The 18,348-nt window shown below is 44.0% G+C and overlaps 1 protein-coding gene across 1 annotated transcript; it reads left to right on the top strand.

The window, feature by feature from the left end:
• The first annotated feature begins 2,329 nt into the window (after positions 1-2,329).
• On the top strand, positions 2,330-13,246 carry LOC132244754 (serpin B4-like). Its single transcript, XM_059717170.1, has 8 exons — positions 2,330-2,438; positions 5,472-5,656; positions 6,237-6,299; positions 6,838-6,966; positions 9,641-9,758; positions 10,377-10,519; positions 11,368-11,544; positions 12,169-13,246. Exons 2-8 carry the CDS (start codon positions 5,489-5,491, stop codon positions 12,571-12,573), a joined length of 1,203 nt encoding a protein of 400 aa, XP_059573153.1. The 5' UTR covers positions 2,330-2,438; positions 5,472-5,488; the 3' UTR covers positions 12,574-13,246.
• The last annotated feature ends 5,102 nt before the right edge of the window (positions 13,247-18,348 follow it).

Here is an 18,348-nt window from a genome sequence, read left to right on the forward strand (position 1 = left end):
ATCAGTTTTATGTCCATTTCTGATTTCACAGCATGCAAAACTCAGAACATCTGGATTTAAAAGAGGTAGGCAAATCGAACTCTCAAGGATGACTCTATGAGCAAAAGTTATGCGAGCTAAAGTTAATGGGCACTGACCCTTTAGCCAAGGCCTAAAGCTAGATTCTCAGTTATTGTGAATCAGCATAGGTCCAAGAAAGTCAATAGAGCTTAAACCAATTTGCATCAGGACACAGTATGGGCAGGAGCTGTTAACATATGTGAGGAGAAGATGGTTATTTATATGGATACCTGAAAGATGCAATAATTCAAGAAGTGGGACAAAACCAGTCCAGCATCTCCCAGCCAAAAAGACACACTGGTTCTCATATCTAAAGGAGGGAGGGTAAGTCTCATTGATTAGACTGTACAGCAGCTTAGTAGTTTAGGGGATCCAACCAGACACAGTCGTGCTTTCCTGCAACTGTGTTGTACCCTTGATTTTTGTCCTCTGGGTCAGGCCCAGTATCTCTACCTGTGAAACAGGGGTGTGCAAAATGGCTATGTTTAGTTTCCATTTCAGATTTGGCCGTTTTGGAGGGACAGTGATTCGTTTTGATGTTTTGGATCACTCTTCCATTTTGATTTGGCTGAATCTGTTTCAGAGTTTTGACACACTTTCAGCTTTGATTTGGAAATTCGGATCAGCCGGGAAGAGACAGGCACAGCCAGGCAGCTGCAGGTTCTCCCATGGCTCCTCTGGTTGTGCCTGCCTCTCCCTGGGTGGGGGGAGCCATGGGAGAAGCCTCCATGGCTGCCCTACCTGGCCCAATCCCCGGCCTGGCCCTAGCCTCCCAGCACTTAAAAAAAAAAAAAAATGCCCCACACTCACCTTCTGTAGCAGCGGTGATCAGGGCCTGGAGGGCTCATGGCAGAGCCCCCCTATGCAGTGGGGGGCAGCAGGGATTGCCTTCCCCCCCACTTGGCACCTGCACAGCAGCTGTCATGTGCTTTCTGGGAGCTGGGGCAGCTCCACCTGTCAGCTGGAGCCTGGCACCACTCAGCCCCAGCTCCCAGGCAGCGTACGGCACCCTGCCGAGCTGCGCTGCACCCACGCCATGGGGCAGCTGCCATGCAATCTCCGCTGCTCCCCACTGTCCTACACTGCATGGGCGGGGCTCTGCCACGAGCCCACAAAGGCCCTGATCGCCACTGCTGCATCCAGTGAGTGCGGGGTTTGGTTTTGTTTTGTAAAGTGCCGGGAGGCTGGGGCTGGGCAAGGCAGTCATGGGGGCTTCTTGTGAAGCTCCCCCAGCCCCGGGAGAGGCAGGCACAGCCAGAGGAGCTGCGGGAGAACCTGCAGATGCCTAGCTGTGCCTGCCTCTCCCCAGCTGATCCCAATCTCCGAATCAGTGTTGGAGCTCCGAAACAGATGCAGCCAAATTGAAATGGAAGAGTGATCCGAAACACCAAAACGAATCACTGTCCCTCCAAAACAGACAAATCCACAACAGAAATGAAACATAGCCGTTTTGTACAGCCCTTAGGCTCACTTTCTCTCTTGCTCTCTCTTTCCCATATTTGTCCAGAGTAACAGAAAATAATTTGGCAATGCAGTACAGAGGCAGCCTAAGTCAGTACAAGGATATCTTCTGAAAAAACCCTCCATGAGCTCAGTTCAAGCAGGGCTTGTGATAATCACAGCAGAAAAGTGTTTTAGGTTTATCAAAACAAACAGGTTTGTGATGTTGTGGCAGATCTATACTATGGCTCTTTGCACCACAGAGGGGCCTCTGAGCCCCAGGATTTCTACATCTTCAGCAGAAACGTGCTTACAGAAGTTCTTGGTGACATACGGCTAAGTGCCAGGAAAGGTAGTTGCCACATTTGGACCACAAATCCCTTACTAAATATTATGATTTCCCAAATCCCTTACTAAATGTTATGATTTCCCATTTTCTTGTTTTGCATGCTTCTCTCTCTCCCTTGTCTGCTTAGAAAGGCATGTTCTGATACAATTGAGAACTAGCTTAGGTATAAATTATGCCACTATTTATTTATGTTTGCAATCAGATTACTTAGGTACTTATTGGGCCTAATTTTTGAAGGATTTATTTCCAAGGAAAAAATCTGTAGCCTCCTTCACTTCTAGTAACTTGATCCTGGATGTAAAAACAGTAGAGAGAGATTTGTTTTTTTCAGTTGGAAATGAATATTTGATTGCATCTCCTTTCCTTTGCTAGGAGACATGAAAAGTTGACCAAGATTTTATTTACCTGTCACTGCCCTGAACTCACAATTATTATATTAATTACTTGCAATAGAGAAGATGATGAATCACTGTGGATGAAAATTGCACATACACTGGTGGGAGTGGCCATGGCTTTAAATTTCAGCACTCCACCGGACACCACACCAAACTTCCCAGCCAGCCTTTAGCACCACATCCAAACAGAGAAGGTAAATATTTCGAGTGCTTTATCTTTAATGTCCTTCTTACTATTTGTATCATTGCAGTGACCTTAGCGGCGAACTACCTGGTACCTTTGCACTGTATTGTGTTGACCTAAGGAGTTGTTCCTTGTGGGGAATTCAACAGCATAGATACTGCTGGATAGGAACATATTTGCCTGAAACTTTTGGTGGATGCAAGGCAGTAGTTTTCATGCCGTAGTTTTCTCATTTGCCAGTTCTGGAGACAGTATTTTAAGGGTCAGATAGAAGAAAATCCAAAACCATTTGCAAGTACAGTGCAGGTATACAGCAGAAAACATTCCTGAATATTCTTGTGAATAAAACCAGCAGCTTTTCTGCAGGTGTTCCCAGCTCCATGCATTTCAAGGCATTTGGCTGGGCAAATTTTCATTACAAGTATCTTTGTGGAAAACAGAATTGTGAGCATACTGGCAGGAATAAGTTTTTATCTAAGTATCTGCACTGGAAGTGCTCTTGTATTCAATATAAAAAAGCTCTTTGATATCATGCAGAAGATTAATTGAATGAGGACTTACCTTCCTGCCTCTCAAGGGGACACCAGGATTTTGACCCATGTGCACAGGTGTAAGCGAAGCTACTTGCCTTCTGAGTGTTCTCCTGGAAGGATGGGAATTGCAAACACCAGGGAATGGGAAAAGCATTGGCTCCACTGGTGTATAACCGATGGACAGAATTGCTGAGTCAATATGATTAGTAGAAGTTTACTGCTGGTACAGACATTTACTGTGAAGCTGACTGATTAGCCCCGCAGTAAATGTCTCTCAGTGCCTACATCTTAGGCCCTATTAGTTTGAAGTAAACTAATGAACTTCACTGTAGGATAGTACTTATGAACACGTAAATACTAGCCTGCACTAAGTTTTTTAGTGCACAGCGACGCATGTGTAGACACTAATGTGTCTGGCTGGGGCATCAGGGTGCTCCAGTGCAGGCTGTGCATGCCTGCTAACCCCATTCTGGAGCACCCTTGTGCCCTAGTCAGCCCCTCTGCAGTACGTTGAACCGGGTTGGAGCAGCCCCAGGCTGGCAGGCTGACCCCCTTCCAGCCAAAGCTGCTCTGACCTGGCTCAATGTGCTGTGATCCTGGGCACACATTCAAACGCAGCACCCAGGAGCAATATCTGACATGAACTGTGCCAGAATGTATTGCTTTGAATTAATTGCATGTGTAGAAATGCCCCCCATGCCTAAAGTCACTCTACATTAGCTTCAAATTGGTTTGAAAAGATCACTGCTTGCAAATACACTGAGAACCAGGAGGGGTGGATACGAGGAACAGAATGACTTGGCTTCTTCGTATGAAGCGAGTTATTAGTGCTGCCTATATTCGAGGGGTACAAAACATGGGCTTTACAGAGAGGACACAGAGCTTTCCCAGAGAGTTTACAAACAGCAGTTAGGGAGCAAAAGAAGGAAAGAAGTCTTTCATCTTTCTCTGGACAAAGCATGTAGCAGTGCTTGCTGTCGCCCTAGCAAAAGAACATCCTATTTAACAGCTGTTTTCCTAAAGAAAATTAAGATAGAAAATGTGTTCATATTGATCAGGGCTGAGAAGATGCTACTAGAGATGCACGGACTCCTATATCTTTTAATCATTTAGACATGCATACTGAGATGTTTCTTTAAAAATGTATTCTTACATAGAACGTAGCACAAATAATGACGATTTTCATTTCAGTGGGCCAGGATTTTACGGGGTAATTTAAAAGCTCCATTACAACAGCAGTAAAGTGACTTAAGAGCGCTAGTTTCATTAAAGTCCCGTCCCATTCCCTCATCCCCCTTCTCCCCTCCCATAAATACATGGGCATTCCAGTGACTTCAGTAGGCACTGAGTGCACACTAAGTCAGGATCTGCCCCCATTTATAGAGAGCTTATTTACATGTGTTAGGCAAAAAAAAATCTTTATTAAGTTGAATTAGTCTATAAGGTGCCAGTCTGCCCTGTCTTCTTCATTAAGGGCATGTCTACACATTGCCCTACATTGCCATAGCAATGCACTATGTTGTTGTACAGCATGCTGCGCTGATGTAGCGATCACACGAGTCGACACGTAATCGCTAGCTATGTTGCTGTAGCAGTGCGCTCCTATTTTAGCGCACCACAACAGCAACGTAGTGGCAAAATCTAACCTTGTGTTGCGTGCACAGCACAGTACGGGGGGTTACTGCATTGTGCTTTAGTACTTCCAAAAGGAAGTACTAAAACACAGTGCTGTAGCAATGTCACCGTACGGCAACCCGTAAACACACCGTAAGGATGTTATGTGCACAGTACCTACAAGGAGAAGACTAAGATACATGCATTCCTTAAGAGATTCTGTTCATTAAGGAAAGGAAGATGACATTCTTCACTGATATTAATTCCATTGGTGTCATTATTTGCAGAGAATTTGGTACATCGCTAAGACATATAGGGAAGGCAATTGCTCTCAGCTTTGGATGTAAAATGGATAGAGTCGATATACCACACGCTTAGACTCCTGGACAGATGTAAACCTTTAGATCACTTTATTCAGGTTAAAGTTAGTATAACATAAGGATTCCACAAGCCTTGGGGAAGTCCAAGCAATAAAAGTAAGTAGGGACTGAACAAGGGCTATTACATTGTACAACCTTTGGAAGGTAAGTCAGAAAGCGACTGTGATTGATTAATCTGAACATACAGTGAACCACAGAAAACTGTTACTGAGAATTGATAAATATCTACATTCAGGTGGTTGGCCACGGGGAGGATATAATTTGCAGTTTATGAAAAGATGAAGAGCTTTATGAGAGATGAGAGTTTTTCATGATATCTTCTATTGGACCAACCGTGTTAGTTGGATGAGTTGTGCGACACACTTTCAGGCACCACATGCTCTTCCTCAGGTCACAAAAAGCTGCCAGTTAGCATTTCATCAGTGAGAGGTGGGAAAAGGCTCCTTCTGTCTGAGAAGGAAAAGGCACGAACTTCGAGACAATCATGAGTCTCACACTTTAATTCTCTTGTCCCAGGCTTCACCGTCTTCACCATGGCCTCACTCAGCGAAGCAAATGCTAAATTCTGCTTTGACTTTTTCAAAGAGCTCCAGAAATCAAAAAGAAATGAAAACATCTTCTTCTCCCCTCTGAGCATCTCTTCGGCCATGGCCATGGTCCTCCTGGGTGCTAGAGGCAACACGGCCAAACAGATGGAAAAGGTAGGCTTTCCTCACTCTGCTACTGTCAACACTGCCTGTCAGTGCAGTGTCAGAATACAGGGGACTCCAAAAATGTTGTTAACAACGCACAGGATCTGAATAATAAAGGTCAGATTTATAAGCCTACATTTGAAGCTTTTGACACGTTTCCCACATGTAGGAAACAATAATCCAGCAAATCAAGGGGGCCCTCAGGAAGGGACTTATGCCTTTCAGGCTACGTCTACACAGTAAACTCGCTATCTTTAGCAGTGGTGCTAGGCTCTGCATGGGTTGCCTCCATGACCGGAAGCTTGCTGCATGGCAGAACTGGCTGAGTTGTTATTGATGGGTTCCCTCCAGGGCATCCTTCCCTTCCCTACCGGCTAACCAAGGTGTGTCAGGCCTTGGCCTCAAACAAGAGCTCTTTAGGAAACTCTGCTGTCCATTCAAATGCATCGCCAATGAAATGAAGTACATGAGCTTCCCTACCTGGCATGTCTAAAGGGTTTTCCAGTGTGCCAGGGGACACGCCAGTCCAGCCTCAAAATTATGTTTTGATGACAGTTATAGCTGCAATCACCCAGCATTTTTGTTTCAGGCGCTTCATTTTGATGAAGTTTCAAGTTCTTCTGGAGGAAGTACAAAGCATGGTAGCTCTGAGGTAAGGCAGCAGGTACATCAGGTTTGTCCTTTTCCCTTTGTATCAGCACTTCCCCAGAGAAGGGCATAGATCTGAGCATCCTGTCTTCCCAAACTCTCATCCCATATATTTACACTACATAAGGCCCATTTTTATTATATGAGTGGCATCTTTTTTTAATAAATAACCCTCTCCTTCAATGCTTGCAAGTGTTGAAAATGAAAGAGACTGTGAATGAGGAAAGTCCTTTTTTTGCATTTTTTTGGAAAGTGGAGGTAGAAATGTTTCATGTCCCTTCTTCTATGCCTATGATTGCTATGAGGGAGAACCACAGAAAGAGAAGAATCCAGGCAAAATAGTTTAACAAAGAAAAATATGTCTTTGTATGATAATTAAAGGCCCTCATGTTGAGGGCTAAAATAAGGGGCCTAGTCTATGATGTTTGACCTGGAGGTGTCATGAGGATATTTTGGTGGGGAGGTAACAATTCTACATCAGATACAGCTTCATGGTTGAAAGGGGAACCCTGCTAAAGAAATTATTATTTTGTTATTTGAAGTGTGAAGAAACTGGAGAAGTTCATTCTCAGTTCCAGGCACTCTTATCAGCAATCAACAGGCCCAGCACCCATTTTTCTCTAAGCATTGCTAACAGGCTGTACGGAGCAAAGGGTTTTCAATTCCTTGAGGTAAGCTGCAATGGTGTCCATGCTAGTAATGAATTTAGCACAATTACTGTCTACCCGGGAACATAATGGAATGTGTCCAAGATGGCATGGTGAGAGTGTTTTCCATAAAGATGTCCTATACAGTAGTCAAATTTGTTTCTTGTTTTGTTTTTTTCCATACAGGGAGTAAAGAAAAAAGCAAAAGCATAGATAGGTACTTGTTCACAACGGCTAGCAGAACTCATTAAACGTCTGACTTTCTCTTTTTTTGCAGGCAATATCAGTGTTTTTAATTTTGCTTTCATTCCAGTTCAGAATGAAGGCAGTTATTTGTAAAATTCTCACAGCAAAAAATACTAAAAAAGTTTGTTTGGAAAAGTCCATGTTGGAATTTGTAAATGTCATGTTTATTTCAATTTCATGTATTATTATTTATAATATATTATTTTGGGACACGTTTATCCTTTATAATTTGCATTAGTAGTACTGATATGTCAGTTTGACAACTAGCAGCTACTGCATTCTCACATTGTATCATAGGCATTACTATAATTAACAGCTTGTGAAAACTATAAAAGTGACATAGACACGCAGAATTCCATTAAAGAAAGTACTACAAAGATTCACAATTTTTTTAAATGAAAACTTCTATTTGAGATTGTTTTATATTGATATATTTACCAAAACCAAATATTTAAAAAATTGAATTAAATAAAAAGGGTTTTTTGCTTTAAAAAACCTATCTATATGTGTATACACACACACATCTAGATAGACATACATACATACATATATATGTATCTATATATGTACACATGCACATATATATAAAGACATACTGTTATATTTTCTGACATGATCAGTGTCCCAGTTCTTATATGCACTTCACCTTTAATCAGAGGCCTTGTTTGGAAAACACCCATATTAATACATAATTTCTAATAAAAAATTATAAGGAATTCTAAGATTGTAAAATTAATTGCTCATAAAAATGCCAAAACAGGGTCACTTTAGCCCCAAGTGTGCACATTATGAGGAATCTTGCATGAAGTGATTAAAGAATATTCTTTCTGCAAGATCGTTCCTGCAAGAAGTGAATGAGGTAGATCGTCCACATTTGTTTCTACTCAATTCCTGTGAAATCAGTTGGACTCCACACAGGGCAACTTGCATTCCACATAGAGTACGCTTAGTGGGAACTTCCACACAGGATGTACTGCTGTTTCACACGCAGAACTAGGAGACCATTGGAAGATCATCAATAAAAAGAAGCTGTTGTCTGTTAGAAACAGAACGCGTTAGAGCCCATTTTGCAAACACTTTTAATTCAGACAACTGTCACATTATCTTCAGTGAACTGAGAAGGTCACATGTCTGACCCAGTACTTCTCTCTTGGCTAATATTGGGTTTCAGTAATGCCACAATCTTGCTCAAACGATTTTCAGAAATGCTATTTCTTATCACAAAGGTATATTCCTTTCATTGCTTTAATGCTCAAAAGCAGCTAATCCACTTTTGCTGAAACAGAAACCCTTGGCAAAGAAGGACCTTGACAAAAAGAAGGAGATCACCCCCCAAAATAAGAACATTGACAAAATTATAAGGAACTAGAAAGGGGCCTCTTGAATGGGGATACAAAGAAGATGCATCTTCAGTAATAGCTAACTGTGCCTAACTACTACAATAAAAGATATAGCACCGTCAAGGATACCTTCAGTATATATTACCTGGCACATATTCACTAGCACATGTTCACTTAATGGCACATGTGCATGGTCAACTGCACTATATTGGGATTGGGGATTAGATTGCAATCACATCATTATGCTGGCCAGTCCAGGGAGAGTCCAGGATTATGATCCTGATCCTGCCCTGCACCTGCAAGTAAAGAGCCAATTGCCCAGTGAACCTGTGCAGTCCAGAGAGCTGGGACTGACAATCACGTGGCACAGGAATTGTGACTGGAATCTTATCGTGCCAGTAATTGCCTGAACATGTGGCTGGATTACTATTTAAAACACGATTAACTGGTTAATCACATCTTAAATTTAACATGTGTCAGGGGCCTGAATGTCCTCTGCAGGCTGCAGAATTGCTTATGTAAAGTCTACACCGTGAACAAAAGAGAGTTTAATGCACTTCAATTATGAGGACAAAACATTTCAAAAAATCATTTCCATTTTCCCTTTTTCACTATAGTACAAGCTCAACCCCTCCCCCCACCTCGCAAAAAAAAAACAATAAGCAAGCCCAGCAGCCTAAATTTAAGTCCCTAAAAAGACATTAAGGGCAAAATTGTGAAAAACACAAGGCACAATTGGGTGCTCTGCTCCCTCTGAAAGTTAATGACAGATGTGTAACAATGGGTTTAGGGCATAAAGAGAGGCTCCTGTTTTGGACTTTACCAAATTTTCCTGTCAAGGAGTCATTCTGAGTTGCATCTTGAAACTGTAAAATAACTGTTACTATAACTGGAGACAAAGAAAGAATGAACATTGATTAGAAAAGTGGGTTTGAAAATAGATTTTCTTGAAAATAGTCTGTGCAGGATATGGGAGGTTGCACTGGCACAGCCTCAGATTTTAGTCTCACTCTCTACCCATATTCCATTCTTGCTCTGGTGCAATAGGGAAGGGTCTTGCACGCAGGAAGTTATAGGCCCTGTTACACACATTTGTCTCTCCTACTTTCCAGCAATACTTGAAGTGCACAGAGACACTGTACCATGCTGGGCTGGAAACTGTTGACTTTAGCAATGCTCTAGAAGAAACCAGAAAAAAAATTAACACCTGGGTGGAAGAACAGACCAGTGGTAAGTCCAGGAAATATTGGGTGCTTGGATGAATACATACATATGAGAATTAATGAGTAATATAATACCTGAAGATGAAGTTTTTTCTGCTTTGCTAAGCCTCACAGGCTTTTCAGTTTTTCCACAACATTGTCCTTTACTTGTTAATGCTAGAAAATTGGACACAGGTTCAAGACTTCTTTGAACATGTCTATCCTGCCTCCCAGCAGAACCAAGAAGTGCTACCAAGTTACAAGTCTCTTTCTCAGGAGAGAGGCACTGAGTCGTTCACTCCTGACCTCTACGGGCCAGCCACTCTGCCCCAGGAGAGCCTCGGAGTGGTGCCGGGGCATGCACTCAAGACCACTGTAACTTACTGATCTGCCTAATGATTAGGCTTGCCCAGGGGAGTGGGCAGGTTTGCTTCTTGACAGTGGTCTTAAGCTTGGCAGAAAAGAGCTAAATAGACATGGCCTCTGAGGTCTTCTGGCTTGCAGCTCTACAATAGTTTACTGTTGATGCATCAGTTTCATTTCAAGATCATTCTTGTCATCATTGAACTCTGAATTATTACAAATCAAGTCTAGTGGAATATCTGAACAAAGTATGTTAATGCAGCTGAATTGATTATTTTTAAAGGTAAAATCAAAGAGTTGTTCGCAGAGCGCGTTCTAGGTTCAGCTACTGTCCTGGTGCTGGTCAATGCTATCTACTTTAAAGGAAAGTGGACTTTAGAATTTAAGAAAGAAGACACCAAGGAAAGACCTTTCAGGTTAAACAAGGTACAGTATGGACTATGGCTGAAGTGAAGGAAACACAACCCTCTCTTTATTTTTATTAAAAGAGGTTGAGAGCTTCTCCTTGCTGCCTGTCAACCCTTTTAACTAACTCTATAGAGATGTTTCTACCACAATTTACTCAGGAGTTGCTCTGACATTCATCCCTCCACATTGTTATCTTCCACTGAAACCTCTTTGAGGATATCTCAGACGTATTTATGTATAAGGGAACTGGCCAATTAGGACTTCTATTTAGATACAAAAGCCTGGTAAGGGGAAAAGGTCATGTGAGCTGAACACACGACACACCTGATAAGAAGTTGCGTTCATGTTCTGTTCTTGAGCCTTAAGCAATCCAAATCTATAAAACAGGATCCTGGCATGGCGCTATTCTGGCTTTTATAATGTTGGGTTCCAAAATGAGGAATGTAACTATATCCAGGGGATTTTAACTTAATTCTTCTCCTTAACAAATGGATGTTTTGCTCTGGTGTTCTTTAAAACAAAATGTCCTCATTTGAGATGTCAAAACAAATGCATGATGGGGTTGAGGGAAATTCTATCCTAACCCATAAGTCGGAAAAAAGTCGATATTGTCCTCTGTAGAATGAAAAGGAGAGTTATAATGAACTTGATGTGAGAGGGGCTGAAAGGGAGGAACACAACATGCCACTGTTCAGGTCCAGAAAGCCGACAGATAGAACAGGGGCTGGCTACCTGTGGAGAATTTCATCCTGGGCCAGAAACAGATCCTAGACCCAGTTTGACTGTGTGACTTCCAGTACACAGATTCTGGATAGGGGAATGTCTGTGCTTTCTGCTTCTCTTCGTGTCTGTTCTTCATATTACAGAATCAGACCAAGAATGTGCAGATGATGTTTCAGAATGGCTACTACAATCTGGCCATCATAGAGGAACCTGAGATTCAAGTGCTCGAACTCCCCTACGGTGGAGAAGGAGAAGGAGAACTGAGTATGTTCATTTTTTTACCAAAAGATATCAAGGATAACTCCACTGGCCTGGAACAGGTAAATCCTCTGATCTCTGAGGGTGTGTATAAAAGGCTTATATACGCTGCCTATGAATGCACTGATATCTTTGCTCATCTTCAATTACCTGGGCAGTACAGACAGAAGAAAAGGCAATAGTAAAGGTTCTTTATATTTTCTCCCATTTACTGTGGATTTTGAAGATGCCCGTTATTAGACCGAGAACATTCTATTTCATTTCCTTAGAGAAAATATACATGGTAAATTGCTAATGAATAAAACTTTGGGGATTTAAAAAAAATTCAACAATTAATCCTGAAAATATGACTTTTTAGTGACAATCTAAAAAATGTTACTTTGGGAGTGCGGCAGGATTGAGCATCAATTGTGCTGGTTAGATATTTCCCGCATTTCAAATACAATTTGATATCTTTATCTCAAAAGACACAGGAAAAGATTAAAATATATTTGGAAACGGTCCTACTTCCCATTCTTCATTTGATTATGAGCTGTGTTCTGGTAATCCATTTGTTTTTTGTAATTAAATAAGCATACTAAACATGAAATTGAAAACCAGATTCACTCCACTTGCACAAATTCAGCTCTTTGGTCTCTTTGTTTTTTCATCCTAAGTTTTCTATTCTCCTGTTTTTGCCCCTGTAGCTTAACAGCGCACTCACCTATAAAAAATTTGTAGAGTGGACCACGATGACGAACATGCATAAACAAAGCGTGAATGTGTACCTGCCCCGATTCAAGATTCAGGAAAGCTATGACCTTGGGGAAACTCTGCAGGCTATGGGGATGCTTGATTTGTTTGACACTTCAAAGGCTGATTTATCAGGAATGAATGGAAAGCGTGATCTGGCTGTGTCCAAAGCCATCCATAAATCTTACGTGGATGTTAATGAAGAGGGCACTGAAGCAACTGCTTCTACAGGGGTTGACATAATTTTTACAAGTCCTGGGATGCCTTATGCGTTTAAGGCTGACCACCCCTTCCTCTACCTTATCAAAGACAATGTAACCAGGAGCATTCTCTTTTATGGCCAATGTACCTCTCCTTAACTGGAGGGCACTTTGAAACAATATAGGAAGACCTACAACCTTGTTGTAGTGAGGATAAAAGATAATATTTCTCAAGTTTTTTGAAATTTTGCAAATTTGAAATGAGAGATTTTTTAATGCAATGGCTTCTAAGAAAAGTCTCCTAATACAGTGGCCAGCAACCTTTGACAAGCTGTGGCCAAAACCATACGGCTCCAGTCTGGTGTGGACCAAGTGCCTTTAGCAGCACATTGGCAGTGGGGAGTTTTTCCTGCGCCCAAGCCAGGGTCAGGCATCTAGGAGCTGTGCCTGTGCCACTGCCACTGCTTCTCTCAGCCCCCTACCCTCTGGCTGGGGGGGAGAGTGCAGCTTCCCACTGGCTGAAAGCTTTGCCTATGCTACAACTGAGGGACGGTGGTGGTGATAAGTGGCAGAGGCCTGGGTGCAGCTAGAAACTGCCCAGCTCTTGCACAACCCCTTGCTGCCTGACCTTGACATGGGGGCAGGTGCAGGCACAGGCAAAGCTCTCCACCGCCAGTGGTTCTGCAGACTGAATCTGAATATGTTGCTGGCCCCTCTTCTATGATGTTATTGTCTTTTGCCTTTATATTGCTTAGAACTTATTGTCTTTATATTGGTTATTATAATGTAACCAAAGCAGCTATCTCCTAAATTTGAAATCATTTTGACTCCATTACGTGTTCTTGTTTCCATGTGTTTTAAACTGAGGAAAGTCTGAGTAAATCAGGTGGCCAAGCGATGCCCCTGTTCATACAGAATGTGGCTGGAGACATTTCCCACAGTGAGTGAGCTGCAATCCTATTTTCTGGCTCCCTGGAGCCTTTCTTATAGAAAACCCAATGTTATGCCTTCCCTCACATCCTGGCATTACTCCTCCAATATAATCACATCAGCACTGCTTTAAAGAAGGGGTGCTTTCATGTACACTGAAAATTGGCAACAGAAGTAACTGGATAAACCCTCAGGTTTATGAAGTTTTGTAGTCACTCACCATATCGACAGCTACCCGGAGACCTTCTCCTTCACTATCATCCCCGTCCCCACCCTGGCCTTTCCCTGAGCACAGGGAAGGGGGAGATACTGTTGCACAGGTAGCTGACCTTCTTGCTGTGCACATGAGTAAAATCTCCTTCCTTCCTTCATCAATCAGGTAGAGATCTCGGGAAAATTCTACAAATGTGGCAAGCGTTCCCATCTCTCTGCCCAAACGCTGGGAAGCAGGATGCCGCCTTCAAAATAACCCAACTTTCTGTCTGAGGACACCTGGGCATAAAGGTGCCTAGACCTAGACAACAGGAACCAGAGGGTTGTCTCTGAAATCCTGCTCCTCCTCAGAGCCCAGGTGCCTGACTCAGGGTGGTATGTCTGGCACTAAAAGGAGCCTACCTCTGAGGGGAAGCTGCAGTCATGTCCACCTTTTGCATAAGCTTAGTGGTTAGAGCACTCTCTCAGGAAGTTGGAAACCTGAACTTGAGGTCCCCCTCAGACTGGAAAGATTGCACCCTCCATTTCCTACTTCCCACAACAGTGAGCTAAGCCCTGACCACCAAGCTGTAGGCAAGGCTGGGATGGGAGGTTGGCGACACCCTCTACATCTCCCGAATGTGGCCAATGCGCAGAAAAGAATTCGTGAATGACAGGATGGGAAGGGGTCACAGTGTAGAGAGCACTCATCAGAAGCCCAGTGTTGAGCACACGTCTTGCAGAATGGAGAGACAAAGGTTTTTGCCTGTTCCAAGGAGTGGTCGAGTATTATACACTGGAGATTCCCTGGATAACGTGGAGGGAAAATAACTTGCGGAGCCTCCCTCCACCCTCGAACTTTTCTGGAGAGCTCCAGCCCAGCCCAGGTGGTATGCAGGGTTTGGGGCTGGACCGCGTGGCTCCGGGGCCGGGGTGGGGAGCGGGCTGGGGCTGCAGGCAGCTCATCCAGGAGGCAGGGTGGAGCTGGCTCCCCACATCTGTGCGCACTCCCAGAGGGGTATGGGGGACACATACTCCCAGATTTGTGTGCAGGGTGGGGGCAGGTGAGATTCAATGATTCGGACATAGACACAGCTTTATATATTTTTTCTACATACCTCAAGGTACCAGGTGGCTCGTGAACATCGGGATGGTGGGGCTGACGGAGCATCCCATGGGAGCGCAAGGGGGTCCCCAGCACGCTCAGCGGTGCACCCGGAAGTGGACAAGAAGCACTTTCGGTTCACTTCCAGGTCTGCTGCGGAGCGTGCAAGTGACCCCCCTACCCCCTGGCTTGACAACTAGTGCCTCCTGGGTTGGGGGGGCACCCGGGGTCTACTTGCAGCTGCTCACCGAACTGGGAGATGCGGGGGAGAGGGGTCCCCCACGTGCTTGGCGGCGGACCCGGAAATACTTCTGGTCCACTTCCAGGTCCGCCGCTGAGCACGCGGGCCACCCTCCCCCACGCTCCTGTGGGACGCCCCATCTGCCCCACCATCTCGGCGTTCACAAGCCGTGCCTGGTACCTCGAGCTATGTAGAAAAAACATTTAAAGCTGTGTCTATGGCTGAATCGCTGATTCTCCAAATCAGCACTGAATCTGCAGATTTGGATTCAGCCAAATCAAATCGGGACAGTGATCCAAATCAACAAATTGAATCAGTGTCCCCTGAATCAGGCCGAATGCAAGTCCAAATCAAATACGGCCTGCTTCGTACACCCCTAACAGCTAACCTCTGGGATGAAATCCTCAGGGCTCCTTTAAAACAAATCACCTAATTTTCCCAAGGGGTCTTTGTCCCCTCAGTGATCCAAGACCAGAAACAACCCTCTGCTTGGTGCTACCAGTCCATTCCTTTTCTTTGCACCCTCGCCTTTTGGGTCCTGAACCCCCCCAATTTCTTCTCTCTGGCTCCCGTACCTTCTGGCTTAACTCTGGGAGGGGACTTTCCCTCTTCAAGGGGACGGAGCGCACCCAAAGCAAGCGGCTCTTCTTTGCTTTAAAGAGAAAGCAGTGTGTACTGGTCAGCTGCAATACACCGGGTGAACCCTTGGGCCCCAAACACCTGGCTACCTTGCAGGCAGTCTCTTTCAGGGAACATCCCTGCTGGCTTCTCACTTGTGCTCTCAGCTTCCTCCCCTGCTGCCTTTCTCTCTCAGTCTCCGTTTGCCTCTAGCATCTCCCTTTTCAAAAGGGTCTTTTTTCACTGCCCTGCCCTTCTCTCAGGTGCCTCCCAGGCACAAGAAACAGCGAGGAGCAGGGATCCTAGTTTTCTCTGATTTTAAAAACATCCCCAATTTTCAGTTTAAAAAAAGGAACTCCAAATCCACATTTTTCCACCATTTAAATGAAACACCACAAATATAGAGATGTGTACACAGTGGTGTTGCATTTTAATCATGGAAAAATGTAGATTTGGAGTTACTTTTTTTAACTGAAATTTGGGATTTTTTTAAATCCGAGAAAATCAGGATCCCTGGTGGAAACTCTTACGTGCAGTTAGGTGGTGGCTGAAGTCCACTTGATGTGGCAGCATTGGCAAATGAGCTCCTTGTTGCTTGTGGGCCCGTTACCTACCGAACACCTAGGCGTATCTCTACAGCGCTGGTTCGAAACACAATTAATCCCCTTTTTCCCTGTGCACAAGCTACTTGGGGAAACTTGCATTTTGCCAGCTACAATTGAGCACCAGTTCACCATTTCCCATCCCCCCCGCCACCTATTTGTCTCACACTTATTGTCCCCCATCCCTTCTGATCCTCGCTGCCACATATTCGCATATTCACAGACCTGCAGTTTGCATATTGACTTCTTTTCCACCATGGAGAACACAAAGCGCCAGTGGATTGTCCCTATGCCTGAAGAAGGGTGTTTGTGCCCGAAAGCTTGCAAAGAACAGTTTTTCCAACTATTTAGTTGGTCTAATCAAAGATCAAGCAGCGTCCTTCCATTCGCACCGCAGCTCAGACTTACCACAGGAAACACCAGCAGCTGGTCTGCGCCTCCATGCAAGCCCCAGATAAGTACCTGGGGTTTACCCTTTCCCAGGGGGAGTCCATACTCACTGAGAGAGGGTTGGTACTCCTCAACCCCGTCGCCCGCAGGGTCGTTTTGCCGACCCCTCTGCAGAGCGCTCCTCGATGGCATCATCATCACCGTTCTCCCCTGCGTGTCCCGGGCAGCAAAGTTGTTGGGCTCCTGCGCTGCATTCCCGTCACACTGCCGCGTGGACCAGGCAAGCCTCCCTGGCTTGTGAGGGACAGCTTCCCCTCCATTTTGTGCGATACTGAGAGGCAGCGTCCCCTCCGTTTTGTGAGGCCGCAGAGCAGGCAGCTGCCCCTCCGTCTGGGAAGCCTTCACAACCCCTGTTACTGAACAGGACAACTCTTGGGCTAATTACCTGAGAAGAAGCCAAATCCAGAATATCTTCATTTTAATTATACAAGGACTCTTTAATTAGGTGTCATTAGTCAGTTATATGTATACCGAAGGCCACTTTAAATCTTTTAGCAGTTAGTAGATTGTTGTTTCCTGAAGGCTGAGGTGCTCAAGAGGTTGGCTATATAGTAACATTGTTTTTACCTCCAGACATTTCAGCACAGGCATTCAGGGAAGTATATGACTTGACATGACATTATTACCACTTCCTTTACTGCTTTGGTTAGTGGATTTTCGTATCTTAGTGAAATTAGTAATATTAACACATGGTCGATGGTGCAATAACAATCTGTTGTAACTGTTTAGTGTGTGGAGCGGTGAGTGTGGTCGTGTTAGTTGAAGCCATCAGGGACCTGGATGTGACCAAGCAGTGAGATATTGCTCTGGGGGTTTCTTGGTTACGTCTTGTCTTATGTCTTGTCCCTCTCTGCCCCAGGAGCTTGGCAACTTCATTCAATGTACAATGGGGATAACTAATGACAATGACTGTCATGTCATGCAATGGGAGAGCATTGAATGAGCCCACCGAAGGGACGAAAGTGCTCAGACCATTACCATCTCTGGACAGTCAGATTGCTTTTCTTACTAGAAATGCTTTGAAAAGCTGTATCCCACTCTTCGCGCAATTCTTGAAGCAGAGGTACAGCTATATTCATTCACAAACTAATAGCTGTCACATTCATTAACAAATGGGGCGACTCTGAGGGGAGGTAAGAGTAGTGGAGATGCTACCTTTTTGTCATACAGTACCAATATGTCAGCAACAAAGTCCAATCTTTTGGGTGGTGATTGGAACTGCGTATTGGATACGGTGCTTGAAAACTCAGTTACTGTTAACAGAGTCTATCAGAAAACTGAAAACAAGCCCTCTTATTTATTAAAAAGACCTAGGATTGGTAGATATCTGGAGGCTTCACCAACCCAGAGGTGAGAGGCTAGACCTGTTTCTCACCAGTTCACTTTTCGTACTTCAGGATTGATTATTTTCTCATACCCAGTCTCTGGTTCCTGCTTGTTTAGGTGCAGAAACACAACACATCTTAATTTCTGACCCAGCTCCCATTATAATAGCAATGGATTTAAATCATCGTATTAAGAACAAGGGAAGCTGGAAGCTTCATACTTCATTGCTTAAAGATACTAAATTCTGTGAGCAATGGAGAAATCGATCGCATAGTTTACTGAAGACAACAGGCATTACATGTCATCTGCTGTGACTGGTTAGGGAACCTTGAAAAGCTACTTTTTAGGGGGAAATAGATAAAGTGTGCTAATGAAAGGGCAAAAGACAGGTCTCAAATGTTATTTGCAGCAGAGCAAGATATTTCACATCATGAAAGAGCACATAAACTAGTTCCACAAAATGAAAATAT

Source organism: Alligator mississippiensis, chromosome 14, assembly GCF_030867095.1.
Source record: "Alligator mississippiensis isolate rAllMis1 chromosome 14, rAllMis1, whole genome shotgun sequence".
NCBI lineage: Eukaryota > Metazoa > Chordata > Crocodylia > Alligatoridae > Alligator > Alligator mississippiensis.